Genomic DNA, 15,617 nt, shown 5'->3' with positions numbered 1-15,617 from the left:
ATCAGCGCAGCGCAGCGTGGGGACTCGCTTCCACGACGCCGGAAATTGCGCCTGCACATGCGCAGACACAGAAGTCATGGGCGCACACACGATCCGGCCCACAGAGGGATCTCCACTGGAGTAAACCTTGCCGGCCCCTGCTTTAGAAGCATCCTCAGGTGGGAATCTCATTCTTTCCACTGTCTCCACTCACCTCACCTCAGCATGATTTAAGGACATAATGACATCGTAAGAGCAATGTTGAAACTCAGATATATAAGCTAGGGAGGCTTTTAAATAGTTGTTGTTGTTATTATTATCATTACAGTGGTACCTCAGGTTAAGTACTTAATTCATTCCGAAGGTCCGTTCTTAACCTGAAACTGTTCTCAACCTGAAGCACCGCTTTAGCTAATGGGGCCTCCAGCTGCTGCTGCACGATTTCTGTTCTCACCCTGAAGCAAAATTCTTAACCTGAGGTAATATTTCTGGGTTAGCGAAGTCTGTAACCTGAAGCATATTGTAACCTGAAGCGTATGTAACCCGAGGTACCACTGTACAGTGGAACCTCGGTTGTCAAATGTAATCTGTTCCAGAAGACTGGAAATTCCTTTAAAAAATGGAGAAACGCACCTCGGAAGGCATTTGACCTCTGAGGCACATTCGAAAACGGACGCATTCATTTCCGGGTTGTCGCCGTTCGGGTTCCAAATTGTTCGGCAACTGAGGTTCCACTGTATTGTTATATTTGGAGCCCGCCCACCTGACCGGGTTGCCAACAGATATAAAAACACAATAAAACCTCAAACATTAACAATTTCCCAATACAGGGCTGCCTTCAGATGTCTTCTGAAAGTTGTATACAGTGGAACCTCGGGTTGCGAATGTGATCCATGCGGGAGGCACATTTGCAACCCGCAGCGCCGCATCTGTGCACACGCAGATCGCAACCCAGTGCTTCTGCGCAATTTAGCACTTCTGCACATGCACTGCAACCTGGAAGTAACCCGTTCCGGTACTTCCAGGTTCGGCGCAGTGCGTAACCCAAAAACACGTAACCTGAAGTGTCTATAACCACTGTAGTTCTTTATCTGTTTGACATCAGATGGGAGGGCGTTCCACAGGGAGGCTGCCACCACCAAGAAGGCCCTCTGGGTCCCTGTAACTTCACTTCCAGCAGCGAGCAATTTTAGAAACTACGGATATATAAACTAGGCTACCAAATGGCGCCTTCATCTTTCTAAGACGCCCAATGTGGCTCCCAAAAGTGGGGCAGAATGGGCGTCTTGGCGAGATAAAGCGTCAGAGGAACAATCTTGGAGGGAGCAGGTGAGGAGAGAGGAAGAATCAAGGCTGCAACATTCACCCTGTTTCCTAACTATGCCCCCCCACCGCCAACTTCCTTCTGCACCACACAGCTAGCAGACTTCATGGTTAAAACATTGTGCAATCTTCACACCTCCCTTTGCCTATGTGCAAATAAAACTAAAAACCAAAAGAGAGGCTCCCACGCAAGGAGCTATTCCAAGCTTGGCACCCCCACCCTGTACTCCCTGGGGATGCACCAAAATTTGCAGCGCCAACCCTCCACCCCCACCCCCCTTTCAGGAGGATTGCAGCATTCGCTGACATGTTCCTCAGCTCCTGACACCCAAGAACCCCGCCATCCCCTTCAGAAGAACCCAGAAGACTCTGATCAGGAGTCTTCTCCACCCACAGCTCTGCCTGGCACACAGAAGGTCCCCGATTCGACGCCTCGGGTCTCTAGGAAGAACTGGGGAGGTACCCCCTGCCCGAAACCCAAAAGCATGGCGTAAACAAGATTAGGCCAGGTGGGCCAATGGCCTGGTTCAGTAGAAAGCAGCTTCCTCTGTCTCCATATAAAGGTAAAGGTAAAGGTACCCCTGCCCGTATGGGCCAGTCTTGACAGACTCTGGGGTTGTGCGCCCATCTCACTCAAGAGGCCAGGGGCCAGCGCTGTCCGGAGACCCTTCCGGGTCACGTGGCCAGCGTGACATCGCAGCTCTGGCGAGCCAGAGCCGCACACGGAAACGCCGTTTACCTTCCCGCTGGTAAGCGGTCCCTATTTATCTACTTGCACCCGAGGGTGCTTTCGAACTGCTAGGTTGGCAGGCGCTGGGACCGAGCAGCGGGAGCGCACCCCGCCGCAGGGATTCGAACCGCCGACCTTTCGATCGGCAAGTCCTAGGCGCTGAGGCTTTAACCCACAGCGCCACCTGCGTCCCTGTCTCCATATACCCGAGGCCCAATTCTGCACCACCAAGCGTCCAAAGAGACAATGGAGAGAGCACTTCTGAGCACGTGAAGAGTTTGCGCTCAGTGACCCCCAGGGTATCACTGATCAGGTTGTGGGGTTTTTTTGAGGGGTACATTGGAGAAGCAAGAGAGGGAAAGACGAGTTTTCAGGTTATTTATTTTGCAAGATTTATAATAAAGCTGTTTACAAAAAACAACAACAAGAAGACACCGGCAGGGGTTTGGACTAGATAAATGCCCCACCAAAGCATCTCTAAAATCCTGATGCTGCCCCCTGACACATAATAATAATAATAATAATAATAATAATAATAATAAAATTTTATTTATATCCCACCCTCCCCAGCCAAAGCCGGGCTATTATTCAGAAAGTGAACTCCTATTCACAAAGAGGAAGCCTAAAAGGCCATTAACATAGTCTAACTCATTCTCGAATTCCCCCCCCCCCTTTAAAAATCAAATTTCTCCCGCCTGTGGGGTGTGTGCCCCATGTTGGGAACCACGGGGCGAGATGATCCTCAGAGTCCCTTCCAAGTCTACAATTCTGTGACTTAATTGGTTAAAAAAACCAACTTTTTACAATTATTTCAAAACTACTTTTGTCTGAAAAATAAACAAATGAACAATTAACAAGGTGCAGCTAAATCACAGAATTGCCAAGCTGCAAGGGATCCTAAGAGTCATCTAGACTAATCCCTGCAGTGCAGGTATCAGAACTATTGAACCCCCTGACGGGCAGCGCTTAAACCCTGGGATCCCCTCTGCTAAGATTTCTACGTGGGGCCTCTGCTGCCTTTGCTACTGTGACACCCCTGGGAGGGACGCCTGTCCCTGGGTGCTGCCCAGAGGCTCCGAGACGTCACTCGCCTCCCCCTTGCTGGGAGGCCCAGGCCCTGGCTCCCCCTCCCCCCTCGCCACCAAATCACTGGGGACCTTTTGTTCCGCCGGCACAAAAGGGCATTTGAAACCAGGGAAGGCCGTTCGCTGGGTGGGGGCGGAGAGATGGCCGGCACCCTGCCTTGGACCCAGCGAAGACTCACGCCAGCTGCCAGACAGGGCTGCTTCAGAAGATGCCACCCTGACCCAGCTGCTAGAGGAGGCGCCCCGTTGCCCCAGAGACCGAAGGCACAAAGAGCCATCCTGAACAGAGGGGCCTTGTTGGGCAGGTGTCCACGCCCCCCACAGTCACCCTAGCTCAGAGGAATGAGGGACAACCCAGACTCAGCAAAGCTCCCCTCCCAAATGACAGAAGCAATGCCTCCATCTATACAGGGGTCTCTCCTCCCCATCGCAGGAGGCCGTTAAATCAAGAGTCTAAATAATAATAATAATTTTATTATTTGTACCCCGCCCATCTGGGTGGGTTGTCCCAGCCATGCTAGGTGGCTTCCAACAGATATAAAGGTAAAGGAACCCCTGACCGTTAGGTCCAGTCCCGGACGACTCTGGGGTTGCGGCGCTCATCTCGCTTTATTAGCCGAGGGAGCCGGCGTCCAGCTTCCGGGTCATGTGGCCAGCAGGACTAAGCTGCTTCTGGCGAACCAGAGCAGCACACGGAAACACCGTTTACCTTCCCGCCGGAGTGGTACCTATTTATCTACTTGCACTTTGACGTGCTTTCAGACTGCTAGGTTGGCAGGAGCAGGGACCAAGCAACGAGAGCTCACCCTGTCGCGGGGATTCGAACCGCCGACCTTCTGATCGGCAAGTCCTAGGCTCTGTGGTTTAGACCACAATGCCATCTGTGTCCCTTTCCAACAGATATAAAAATGCAATAAAACATCAAACATTAGCAGCTTACCTATACAGTAGTACCTCGGGTTACAGACGCTTCAGGTTACAGATGCTTCAGGTTACAAACTCCACTAACTCAGAAATAGTACCTCAGGTTAAGAACTTTGCTTCAGGATGAGAACAGAAATCATGCGACGGCAACAGCGGGAAGCCACATTAGCTAAAGTGGTGTTTCAGGTTTAGAACAGTTTCAGGTTAAGAATGGACCTCCAGAACAAATTAAGTTCTTAACCTGAGGTACCACTGTACACAGCTGCCTTCAGATGTCTTCTAAAAGTCGTACAGTCGAACCTCCATTCCAGAAGACCGTTTGACTTCCAAAACATTCGACAACCAAGGCACAAAGGCCTGCCAGCAATTTCAATGGTGAAAACTGTGAGGCGCGTTTGAAAACGGAAGCGGTTACTTCCTGGTTTTTGGCGCCCGGGTTCTGAAACGTTCGGCTTCTGACACGCTCGAAAACTGAAGTTCCACTGTATAGCTGTTTATCTCTTTAACATCTGAAGGGAGGGCGTTCCACAGAGCGGGAGCCACTACCAAGAAGGCCTTCTGCCTGGTTCCCTGTAACCTCACTTCTGACAGTGAGCAGCGTGTTAGAACCTCAGATATATAATATAAGTACCAAATGGCAGCTTAAATCTAGGTTAACGGTTGCCACAGAGGAATGTCTATTCACCAGGGGGTTGGTCAAGATGACCCTCAGGGTCCCCTCCAATGCTACAATACACTCCCTGGATAGCTCAGCTAGTTAGAGTGTGGTGCTGATAACAGCAACATTGACGGTTCAATCCCTGTATGGGACATTTGCATATTCCAGCATTGCAGGGGTTGGAATTTCTGCAATTTCTAAGACCCTTGATTCTTTTGTACCCATGAACGGAGGCCCTTTCAGCCAGGACGTGCCAGGGATCAAACCTGTCCCCTCCTGTACTTCACACAGCTGAAGAAAAATTGGTTCTTTCCTCCACCGCCACCTCCCCGCTGTGGGTCTGCAAGGGAGGAGGGAGCTGTGTCGCCCTGACAAGAGGGCCTTTTCTTCTCGATTCCCTTTTCCAGAACAGAGAAGCAAGCAGGATGGAAAGGTCAAGGAGGGAAGGAGGCATACAGGGAGAGACAGCCCCACCGCCCACAACCCCGCTGGCTCCCTCACCCAGCTTTGACCCTGCCGTGGCCAACAGGCCACGCTCCAAATACCCTACAAGAACCACAGCCTCCCGCAATGGTTCCAACCAAGTCCCCTTTGCGGGAGGGGGGCGTCGAGCCCTGGGATTACACTTGCTTTATTTATTTTATTATAACTGTAATTATTAGCATTATAAATATATTCAGTGCTTTTTTCTGGTGAATCTAAGTTTGGCCTCACTGAGCGGCAGAATTTCAATATGAGTAGGAAAATGAGAGTACCCCTAAACATTTTGTAAGAAAAAAAAAGCATTGAATATATTTATACCCTGCCTTTTTCCCAGACCAGGACTCAAGGCAGCTTGCATCCAATCAAAGCAACTCAGAGAAAAACAAAACAGCTAAAAGGCACTAGGCAAAAATGTTCCTCTTCAAGCAGGTCTTGGACTGATAGAGGTGCAATGCCCTTTAAAAATGTGTTGGTGGGGGGAGTTATAGGGTTGTTTTCATTTTGTGATTTTATGCTGTATCTCCCCTGAGACCTGGAGGTGTAAGGAGGTATACAAATTTAATAAACAAAACCAAAACAATAAAAAAGCAAGCCTATTAAAATCCGGTGAGTAAAAACAGCACAGAGCTATTAGGAGCCCTTTCTTTAAAACCAGGCGGTTCCCAAAAGCCTGACCGCTAAGATGCTAGTTCTCAAGGTTTTGAAAGAGGAACGTAGGAAGCTGCCTTCTACCAAGTTGGACTCTTGCTCCATCCAGCTCAATACTGTCTACACTGACTGGCAGCAGTGCTCCAGAGTTTCAGGCTGGGAGCCCTTCCCCGCCCTACACAGGGACCTTCGGCCTGCCAAGCGGCTGCTCTGCCACGGATCCATGCCCGCCTCCTATTCCTCACCCAACTCTGGGATGCGTCACTTCCATTGTTCACAACAAACACCCAGCCTTTGCCTCAGAGCTCCCCAGCTCCCTTGGATGGGCGGCCACAGCTGGCAGCAACTGTTCCTTCTTTGGGCGAACGGGGGGGCATGTTTCGTGTGGGTACGGTGGCTTCGGAGCCAAGCGGCAGCTCCCAAATCGCTCGCAGGCCGCAGCTTCCGCCTGGCCTTGTTCAATCATGTCTCGGAGAGGCCTGTGAGATGCAAAGCTCCGCCAGAAACAGGGCGTGGGAGACAGCTGGGAGCCCAGAGGCCCGTCCTAAGAAAACCCGAATCAACCATAACCAGCCTGCTCCTGCCGCACCTAGATTTGGTTCCCAAAGAACTGTCGGGTTGAGAGGGACCCAAGCGGTCATCTTGCCCAACCCCCTGAAATGCATGGGGTTTCGTTTGCTAGGATGAGTTGCTGATACGATACCATAATCTTTATTGTCCTTATCCCATACAGAACAACAACATTGAAAAAAATCTACATCAGACATTCAAAAACCAACAAGCCTGATATCCCAGCCTGGTTAAAGGTAAAGGGACCCCTGACCATTAGGTCCAGTCGTGGCCGACTCTGGGGTTGCGGCACTCATCTTGCTTTACTGGCTGAGGGAGCTGGCGTACAGCTTCTGGGTCATGTGGCCGCCAGGACTAAGCCGCTTCTGGAGAACCAGAGCAGCACACGGAAACGCCGTTTACCTTCCCGCCAGAGTGGTACCTATTTATCTACTTGCACTTTGACATGCTTTTGAACTGCTAGGTTGGCAGGAGCAGGGACTGAGCAACGGGAGCTCACCCCGACGTGGGGATTCGAACCGCCGACCTTCTAATCGGCAAGTCCTAGGCTCCGTGGTTTAACCCACAGTGCCACCCACGTCCCTCCCAGCCTGGTTAACCCCCTAAAAATACCCCATAATTAAATACAATATACTCCTACAGAGTCTACTTTACACTGCGTTTAAACCCCAAATCACATTTGGATAAAAACTGTTTCTCAGGCGGTGGTGATGAATGACTTGGGCAAGCAGGCTGTAGTTCAGTGGGAGAGCACCTGCTCTGCCTCTAGAAGAAGAGCCTGCAGGGTCAGGCCAAAGAGGGCCCTCCTAGCCCAGCCTTCTGTTCTCACAGGGGCCAACCAGATGCCACAATGGCAAACCAGCAAGTAGGATTCAAGCAGGAGAGCAACTCTCCCCTCCTGAGCTTTCCAGAAAGGCTGCCTGCGACTACGGAGGCAGGGCAACAGCCCTCCTGGCTAGCAGCCATCAATAGCCCTCTCCTCCTCATCCTCTTCCTCCAAGAATTTGCCCAGTCCACTTTTAAAGCCATCCAGGTTGGGACCCTCATTGCTTCCTGTGGCAGGGAGTTCCATAGTCCAACTCTTTCTTCGGTCTGCCCTGAATCTTCCAGCCTTCAGCCTCCCTGGGTGTCCACCAGTTCTAGCATTGGGAGTGGGAATGAAAAGCTTTTCCCTCCCGCCTCCCTCCTTGCCTTGCATAATTTTATTAACTCCTCACTTGCCACTTCTTAGTTTTCCTGTAAATGAAAAAGACCCAACACTCTTCCCTGGGGAGTCACTCCACTACCTGGATCATTTGGCTTGCCCTTTTCCGACTCTGCAATGCCCTTTCCCGACGCTGGGAAAGACCCCTTGTCTCAAACCTGGAAGCCACTGCTGCCAGTCAGTGCAGGCAGCAGCCAGCAAGATACCCCAATGGTGTGAACAAGTCCCTATTTATACCAACCCTTCAGTCAGAACCATGAAGACTAGAATCTGGTTTTATTTTGAGAGGATAAGCTGTAGCTCAGCCCAAGATCTCCTGCATGGCAAGTAGAAGTTCTGGACTTCAACCCCTGCCATCCCCAGACAGGGCTGCCTGTAATGCTGCCAGCCCGTGTGGACAATACTGAGGTACATAGATGGGCAAGTGCTAAGGAGTTCCTAAGACCCACAAAGGGGAGGAACTTAAAACAGAGCCAACCCCCACCCACCACCAAAGCCAGCTAGGAAATGAGGCCTGGGGAAGGGGGTGAGCTGCAGGACTCCTGGGTCCCTTTCCCCACCACCAAACTGTGATTTCATGGGGAGGGGTTGTGTAGTAGAGAAGGCAAGATAGGTGTCAACAGACTTGGGGGGAAGCAGTCCCAGCCCCTAACTTGAAAACAAGCCTGACACCACAGCCCTACTCAAGGCAGGATATGCCCAGGGCTTGCAGATGGAGAGCCCCTCCCAGCATTTCCTTCCTATCCTGGCCTGGGGGGAAGTTTATGGCTGACCTGCAAAGTTTGGATTGCGGAGAATGGAAAGAACGGACAACAATCTCCAGCCCAGGCTAACAAAACAAGGCAGGCTCTGCTTCAGGGGTTCCCAATTTATTTGAGGGGACTGTCATCCCCCCCCCCGGTTCCATAAACACATCTGTAGTGCCCCCTACCCCACAAAAAAGCATTATTCGGAACAGCGGTTTGCATGGCCCACGAAGGAAGATCGTAACACAATGAAACAATTAATCACACGGTTGTTCAGAGTTAAAACTTTGTGGTTGATTAATTCAATGAAACTGGTGAGCTTGAGGCAGGGAAACCAACTTTGAAAGTCTGGTTGGCATTGGCATCAGTGCCCCGCTGCCTCTCAGCACCCCCCTCGGTAATCCCATCGCCCCCCAAATAGTGGTACCATCCCCTCTGGGAATCTGGAGTCTGCAGAACATAGGGCATGGGTGAGTTCCCGTGTAAGGACAAGCATCGTTCTTAATAATAATTATTATTATTTATGAATTTAATTTATACCCCTTCCTTCCAAAGGAGCCCAGGGCAGCATCCAATTCACCTATCAACTTTGCTGTCTGCCAGCCAGCCTCACAGGATACCGGAAAATGCCATGCTAAATCAGATGACCAAGTATATCAGGCGATAGACTCTATACGGCCATAGAGAATAACAGGCCTCAATAGGTAATGGGTCCAATCTTCTTCAAAGTCATCTAACCGAGGGACTCCTCACCATCTACCTTGTGGCAGCGAGTTCCATAGGCAAACTCACTGCTCCATGACGTCCACTGCCAACACACTGGGATGCTTTTATTCAACTGCACAAAAATGTTTTATCACTTTTTGCTGACCCAAGTTTGTAATCATTTGCATCTTCTTATTTTATCACACACTGCTTCGGTTAAGTTTTGGACTAATGGTTGTCCTTCTAGGTTGGTACTGTCTACACTGACTGGCAGCAGCTGCCCAGGGTTTCAGCCAGGATTTCCATGCCCCTCCTTCTCAATTCGGGGTCCCCAGCAGCTCCTGTGAGGACCTCTCCAGCCGTTCCTCCCAGCCTCCCATTCGCAAGACTTGAAGGATGTGCGTGGGCTCATCCTGCACAGATGGCAGTGAAGAGAGAGTTGACTTGGCAGATGTCTGCATTCTGTGCCCCCGGGAGCCTCTGGCACTGAGGAATGGCTTGTCATGCGTCAGGAGAGACTTCTCTGCCAGCGGCATCCCTCTTCCGCCTGCCGCCAAGGAAACCGGGGCTGGCGGTGGGAAGGGGAGCTAGATCTCCACTCCTGGGTGGATCAGAAAGGAGCCCCCCCCTCCCGGGTTCAGAGAGATATCGCCCCACAAAATCCAAGACAAGAAACTGGGGTTCTCCAGTGACCAGTAGGAATCGCTGACTCTCAGCCACACGGGAACAAAAGGGGGAAAACACCCCATAAGTCAGGGCAGGGAAGATGAGGCTCTCTGGATATTGCTGGAATACAACTCCCATCATCCCTGACTGCTGGCTACTAGGGCAGATGGGATTTGGAGTCCCACCATACCGGGAGGGTCTCAGGTTTTACCCACCCTTGGGATAGGCCTTGCAAAACCACGGAAGAATATATTTTCAAAGCGTTCCCAAAGAGTTTGCAATCGTTCTAACCAAAAGGAAAGGACAAAGGGGAGAAATAGGAAGGAATGAACAGCGGAAGGCCCAGGATCAGGTCTAGCCCATCTGCGTCAGGAATCTCCACCAGAGTCACACCCAGCAATCAGAGGCCGCACCTGCCCTTTGGAACTCCCTGCCTCTTGATATCAGATAGGCTCCTTCACTGTACTTTTTTTGGTGCCTGCTAAAGACAAGCCAGTCCAGATATCTAGAACACTGATATGTGTTTTTTTGTTCATTGCTGCTTTATTTTATATTTTTAATGGTTCTTACTCATAATTATCTTTTGCTCTATACTTTTCATAGACCACATTGAGGTTTTACGGGTTTTTTAACAATCAAGTAGTATATAGATTTTGAGAAATAATAAATAAATTTGAAGCTTTCTGGATACTAGGGCCATCCCAGCATCTGCAACCTTAAGTTTAATTCATGGGTAGGCAAACTAAGGCCCGGGGCCCGGACCCGGCCCAATCACCTTCTAAATCCAGCCTGTGGATGGTCCAGGAATCAGTGTGTTTTTACACGAGTAGAATGTGTACTTTTATTTAAAATGCACCTGTGGGGCATAGGAATTCATTCACACACCCCAATAAGGTCTGAGGGACAGTGGACCGGCCCCTTGTTGAAAAAGTTTGCTGACCTCTGGTTTAATTTCTTATTTCCTCCCCCTCCCACAAAAAAAATAGAAGCTGATACTTCATTCTTTGTTTATTCATGGCCCACCCTCCACCCTAAGGACCACCTTAGCTGTAGGTCCTGAGATACCTGCTCCCTGCCTCGCACACCTGGCCTGGGAGGGCGGAGCTTGGACTGACTCCAGCTACAAAAGCGGAGGCTGCTGAAGAGACTTTTCGGCTGGGGTGTTGTTTGGGGTAGGGTTGTAATGGGTGGGGTGTTTTTGCTGTATCCATATTTCAGATCTTGTGATTTATGTGGAAACTGTTCCATTTGGTTGAGTATTTTTTGACGTTTTGTTTATTGTTTATGACTACGCTTGCTATGTTATAGTTATGTATATTTTTCGTGTTGCAAGCTGTCTTGAGCAGGGCTTGAAATGTGGAAAGGTGTGATGCAAATAAAATTAGGCATGTATGTAAGGTCCCATGGCATGCTGCAACATTTGCAAGAGCTCAGTATTTTAGGGTGGCAGCATCTGGACTTCGGAACTCCCTGCCTATTGACAAAGGGCAGCCTCCGTAGCTATAAACCCCTTTCGGCTCCTGCTAAAAACATTTTGGTTTGGTAAGCCTAGCCAAATGCTTAGAAAGCTGATATGAGTTTTGATCCATCATTCTTTTAACTTTTCCAAAGTCTAAAATGATTGTGGTTAATTCACTCCCCTGATCATTTTACTGTGTTAATTATGAACTGCTTTGAGAGTTGCTGTTGTTTTTACAATCAAACAGTGCATATATTATATGGAATAAATAAAATAAAACACAATATTAAAAGCAACCTATTTAGATTATTCTTTGCAGAGCGGGTAGATGTGGATAGAGGGTGTGTCTTGTCCACACATAAGGATGATAGCAGGGGAGAGCAAGGAGCAAAATGCTGCTTTTACCCTCTGCAGGAAACAGACCCCCCCTTAATGTTTTTCTCTATTGTTCACTTCCTCAACAGGCCATTCTGCAAGATAAGGACTTCTGACCCAAGCCAGGGAATCCTCCAGGCCAACACAGAAACCTCCCTGCACTAGCATCGTTGCCCTGCATAGCTTAGTATCGCTTGCACTGACTGGCAGCAGTACTCTCCAGGGTTTTCAGGCGTGAGGATGGACGGACATACCCAGTCCAATCTGGTAGGTGCCACAAAGGACTGGAGCCACAGTCTTTTCCCCACAAAGCAAGTGGGAGGAAGATCACAAGCAGGGCACTCCAAGGTAGACTGCCCCTGTATAGGGAGGCTCAGATTTGGCTCCTGCCAAATCTAGCCCTTTCTTCCCTGAGTCAGGATAGATCCCACAACCGAAGGACTTGTAAGCAGCTAAGGACCTTCTTCCCCCTTCCCATTTTAAGGAACGATTCACACAGTCATCCCTTGACCCAGAATCAGTATTTGTGCCAAAATGCTGTAAATACAGAACATTTCCTATCACATTGCAAGTGCAATGGGGTTGTTAAAAAAAGGAAAGAAGGATGTGAGCTCTCGCATTCAACTGTCGGTAATCCCAGGAGGCTGCCTTATACAGACAGAGTCAAACTATTGGTGTATCTAACTGGCTGGCAACAGCAGCTTTCCAGGGTTTCAGGCCCTACCAGGTGATGCCAGGCGTTGACCCTGTGACATTCTGAATGCCAAGCAGGTGCTCTAGCTCTGAGCTATGATTCTTCGCTTTAAAACAACCCCTAAGATACCAGTCCTCATGATCTTGAATAAAGGGCTGGCTTAAATGTTTATTTAGCACTTTTTTTATCCCACATTTCCCTCCACGCAGCTCAAGATGACAGTTCTTCCCTTCCTCATTCTAATCCCCTACAGAGCTAGATCACTGGTGTATCTAGCTCAGTATTGTCCACACTGACCGGCAGCAGCTATTCCAGGATATTAGGCAAGGGACACCCCTAGCCCTACCTGGAGATGCCAAGGGGTTGAACCCGAGAACTTCAGATGCTCTACCACTGGGCTATAGTCCATGGACAGCTCAAGAGAGTGAGCCAAGTTAGAATGAAGGGGCATGATGGGGCACAGAGATTTTTTTCGAGTACAGTCGTACCTTGGTTTTCGAACAGCTTAGTTCTGGAACGTTTTGGCTCCTGAACGCCGCAAACCCGGAAGTGAGTGTTCCGGTTTTTGAACGATTTTTGGAAGCCGAACGTCCAATAGGGCTTCCAATTGGCTGCATGAGCTTCCTGCAGCCATTCAAAATCCGCACTTTGGTTTCCGAATGTTTTGGAAGTCGGACGGACTTCCAGAACGGATTCCGTTCGACTTCCAAGGTACGACTGTACTAGGACTGAGCTGAGGGCCTTTCCATATCTCCCCAAAAATCTGTTCCTAGTTACATCGTTTTCTTCATTTCAGGAGCCTAATGGCAGGGATGGGAAGAAAAGTCATTTAACGTAGCAGGAGTAAGAAATCCTTGCAGATCTGTTGCAAACCACCCAGAGGTCTCCCAGTAGATCCCAATCTCCCAGTAGATCAATAGTCAGAGTCATTAACCAGCTGGGGCCAAAAGCTATAGCTCCATGGTAGGGCATCTGTCCTGAATACAGAACACCCCAGGTTTCATCTTTCCCTTTTCCAGGTATGGCTGGGAATATCTTCCACCTAAAACTCTGGAGAGCAGCTGCCAGTCAGAGTAAACATTTCTGAGCCGGGTGGCCAACAGACTGACTCTGCAGATGGATTCCAGTTTAAAGCAGCCTTTAATTCAGAACCATGAGGACCGGAATCTTGGTTTCAGTTTTAAAGGAAGAGCTGTAGCTTCCTGGTACAGCACCTGCCTTGCATGCAGAAGGTCCCAAGTACAATTCCCAGACAGTCCCGGCAAAGAACCCCCCCCCCCCCCCGCTGCTGCCAGTCAATAATGCACTAGGTGGCCCAATGGCTTGATACAGCTTGCAGTCTAGGGGGAAGTAGCCTAGTGGGACAGGGTATCCTTGGTTCAAGCACATAATCAAACAATGTTATTTGGCGGATTGTTACATTCTGAAACAATATAGCCACATTTGATTGTCGCCATAATGATGCAATGATCTGCATTTATTTTCCTTCTGTGGCAAGCGGCTGCTTTCAGTAGACTTATACAGAAAATTTGTGTTATCAAATCTAAATATTAGCCGTACCACCGCCCAGCAGCATCTTCAAGTGGGGCAGAGAGAGAACCTTGCCTGAAACCCTGGAGAGCTGCTGCCAACCAGTGCAGACACAATGGAGCTACACGGAGTCACATCCTGACCCACTATAGGTTCCTTTGTTCCTAAATTATAGGGGCCTAGTTTTGCTCCGTAAAGCAACCGGCCAACCCTGGAACCCCCAACCACAAGTAAAAGAAGATCGCACCTGTGCCCAGGTGAAGATGCAACTCAACACAAGCAGACACACACCTGGCAAGGGATCTCTCCATCCCCACGTGAAACTTTTAACTCCTGAGAAACTACAAATAGCAACCAAGACGCCTCCTATTAATTAGCCAAAGCGGGGCAGGAGAGAAAGAGCTGAGATTTCCTGCTGGAGAAGAAGGTTCTGCAATTCAGGCCTCCGGATTTTATATAACGAGCAAACGCCCCGTTTCAGATCCACAGGGAAGTGGCGTTTATTTTTGGAATGGGTAGGAAGAGGGAGAACTCTGCCCCAATGATCTTACAATCTCCTACACACAAACACTGACCCCAAGGAATGCCAGGCCGCTTTAGGAAGGCCTTGGTTGAGCAGCTGAAAGATGGGGTCACATGTGTACACATGTCTCTCCTAGGGTAAGGGTGGGTGTCAGCCGGAGGGGGGAGCACCCGGACACCTGGGTTCTGCTTGCAGGATGAGAGCCCTGTTGGGCTCTGTTCCAGGTCACTAGGAGTGTGATAAGTAAGGGGTGTGCGAAGGCCTAGGCATTTTGGGGAGGCTCCCTTCTCAGCGCTGGTATGATGCCTGGGAGAGGAGGGGAAAGAAAGAGGGGCTGGGTGGGGCAGGAGGCTCCTAGGCAGTCAGACCATTGGCTCATTGATCCCTGTACTGTCCACACGGACTGGCAGCAGTTCTCCAGGGCACCAGAGAGGCGGGGTAGAGATGCCACCAGGAAGTGGACTTAGTGCCTTCTACATGTGGAGCAGGTGTCCTTCCTGCCCCCGCCCCCCACCATGGAAGCAGCATGAGCAGAATCAGAATGCAAATATCCCTGTCTGTGAATGATAAGGGGGGGAGGGGGAGGACCAGGACGCCTGGGTCCTATTCCTGGTGCCTCTATGGGAAGGAGGGTGTGCACCAGGGCCCTGTATTCCTAGTCTCCCTATGATGGGGAGGTGGGTCCTATTCCTGATATTTCCATGGGGAAGAGAATGGCCGGCTCATATTCCCAGTGCCTCAGTTGGGGTGGGGGCACTAGGACGCCTGGGTCCTCTTCCTAGTGTTTAGGGGGGGAGTCACCAGGACACCTGGCTCCAGGTGTTTCCCCTGGGGCGCGGGCGCCAGGCGCCTGGGTCCTATCCCTGGCGTTTGTAGGGGTGGGGTGCGGTGCGCCAGGACGCCTGGGTCCTCTTCCCGGGGGCCGGTGGGGGCGCCTGGATCCCCGCGGTGGGGGCGACGCCAGGCAGGCAGCCCGAGGGCTCGCCTTTCTCTCCCCGGCGAGGCTCCGCGCTGGTCTCCCCGCCGCCGCAGCGGGAGCAGCAGGCCCGGCCGCGGTGCTCGCCCTACCTGGCGGCCGGTGGCGTCGGATCGGGCGCCGGAGCTGGTGCTGCAGGCCCGGCCCCGCCTTCCTTCCCCGCCCGCCCGCCTTCCCGGCGCCGCCGGGCTCACCTGGGGCGCTGCAGTCGGCGCACACCTCCGCGCGGGGCACCTTGCGCGACATCCTGAGCGGGCGCCGCGCGCCGCGACCACCCCGCCGGCGCCGGGCTCCCTCGGCCGCCGGGCTCCGGGGCTCAGCGCGGCGGCGGCGGCGAGG

General features: G+C 50.9%; 1 protein-coding gene across 3 annotated transcripts in view; it reads right to left on the bottom strand.

Annotated features, from left to right (window-relative positions):
- GIT1 (GIT ArfGAP 1) overlaps positions 1-15,617 on the bottom strand; it is a 49,070-nt gene extending 33,453 nt beyond the window's left edge. For all 3 annotated transcript variants that reach the window (XM_081890774.1, XM_081890775.1, XM_081890776.1), the window contains exon 1: positions 15,473-15,617. In XM_081890774.1, the coding sequence (XP_081746900.1) occupies positions 15,473-15,524 (52 nt within the window). In that variant the 5' untranslated portion in view covers positions 15,525-15,617. The remainder of the gene's footprint in view (positions 1-15,472) is intronic.

This window comes from Podarcis melisellensis, assembly GCF_964234715.1.
Source record: "Podarcis melisellensis genome assembly, chromosome: 15".
In the NCBI taxonomy this organism is placed as follows: Eukaryota; Metazoa; Chordata; class Lepidosauria; order Squamata; family Lacertidae; genus Podarcis; species Podarcis melisellensis.
Note: the sequence above shows the minus strand (reverse complement) of the source record. Positions and strands in the feature narration are given on the sequence as shown.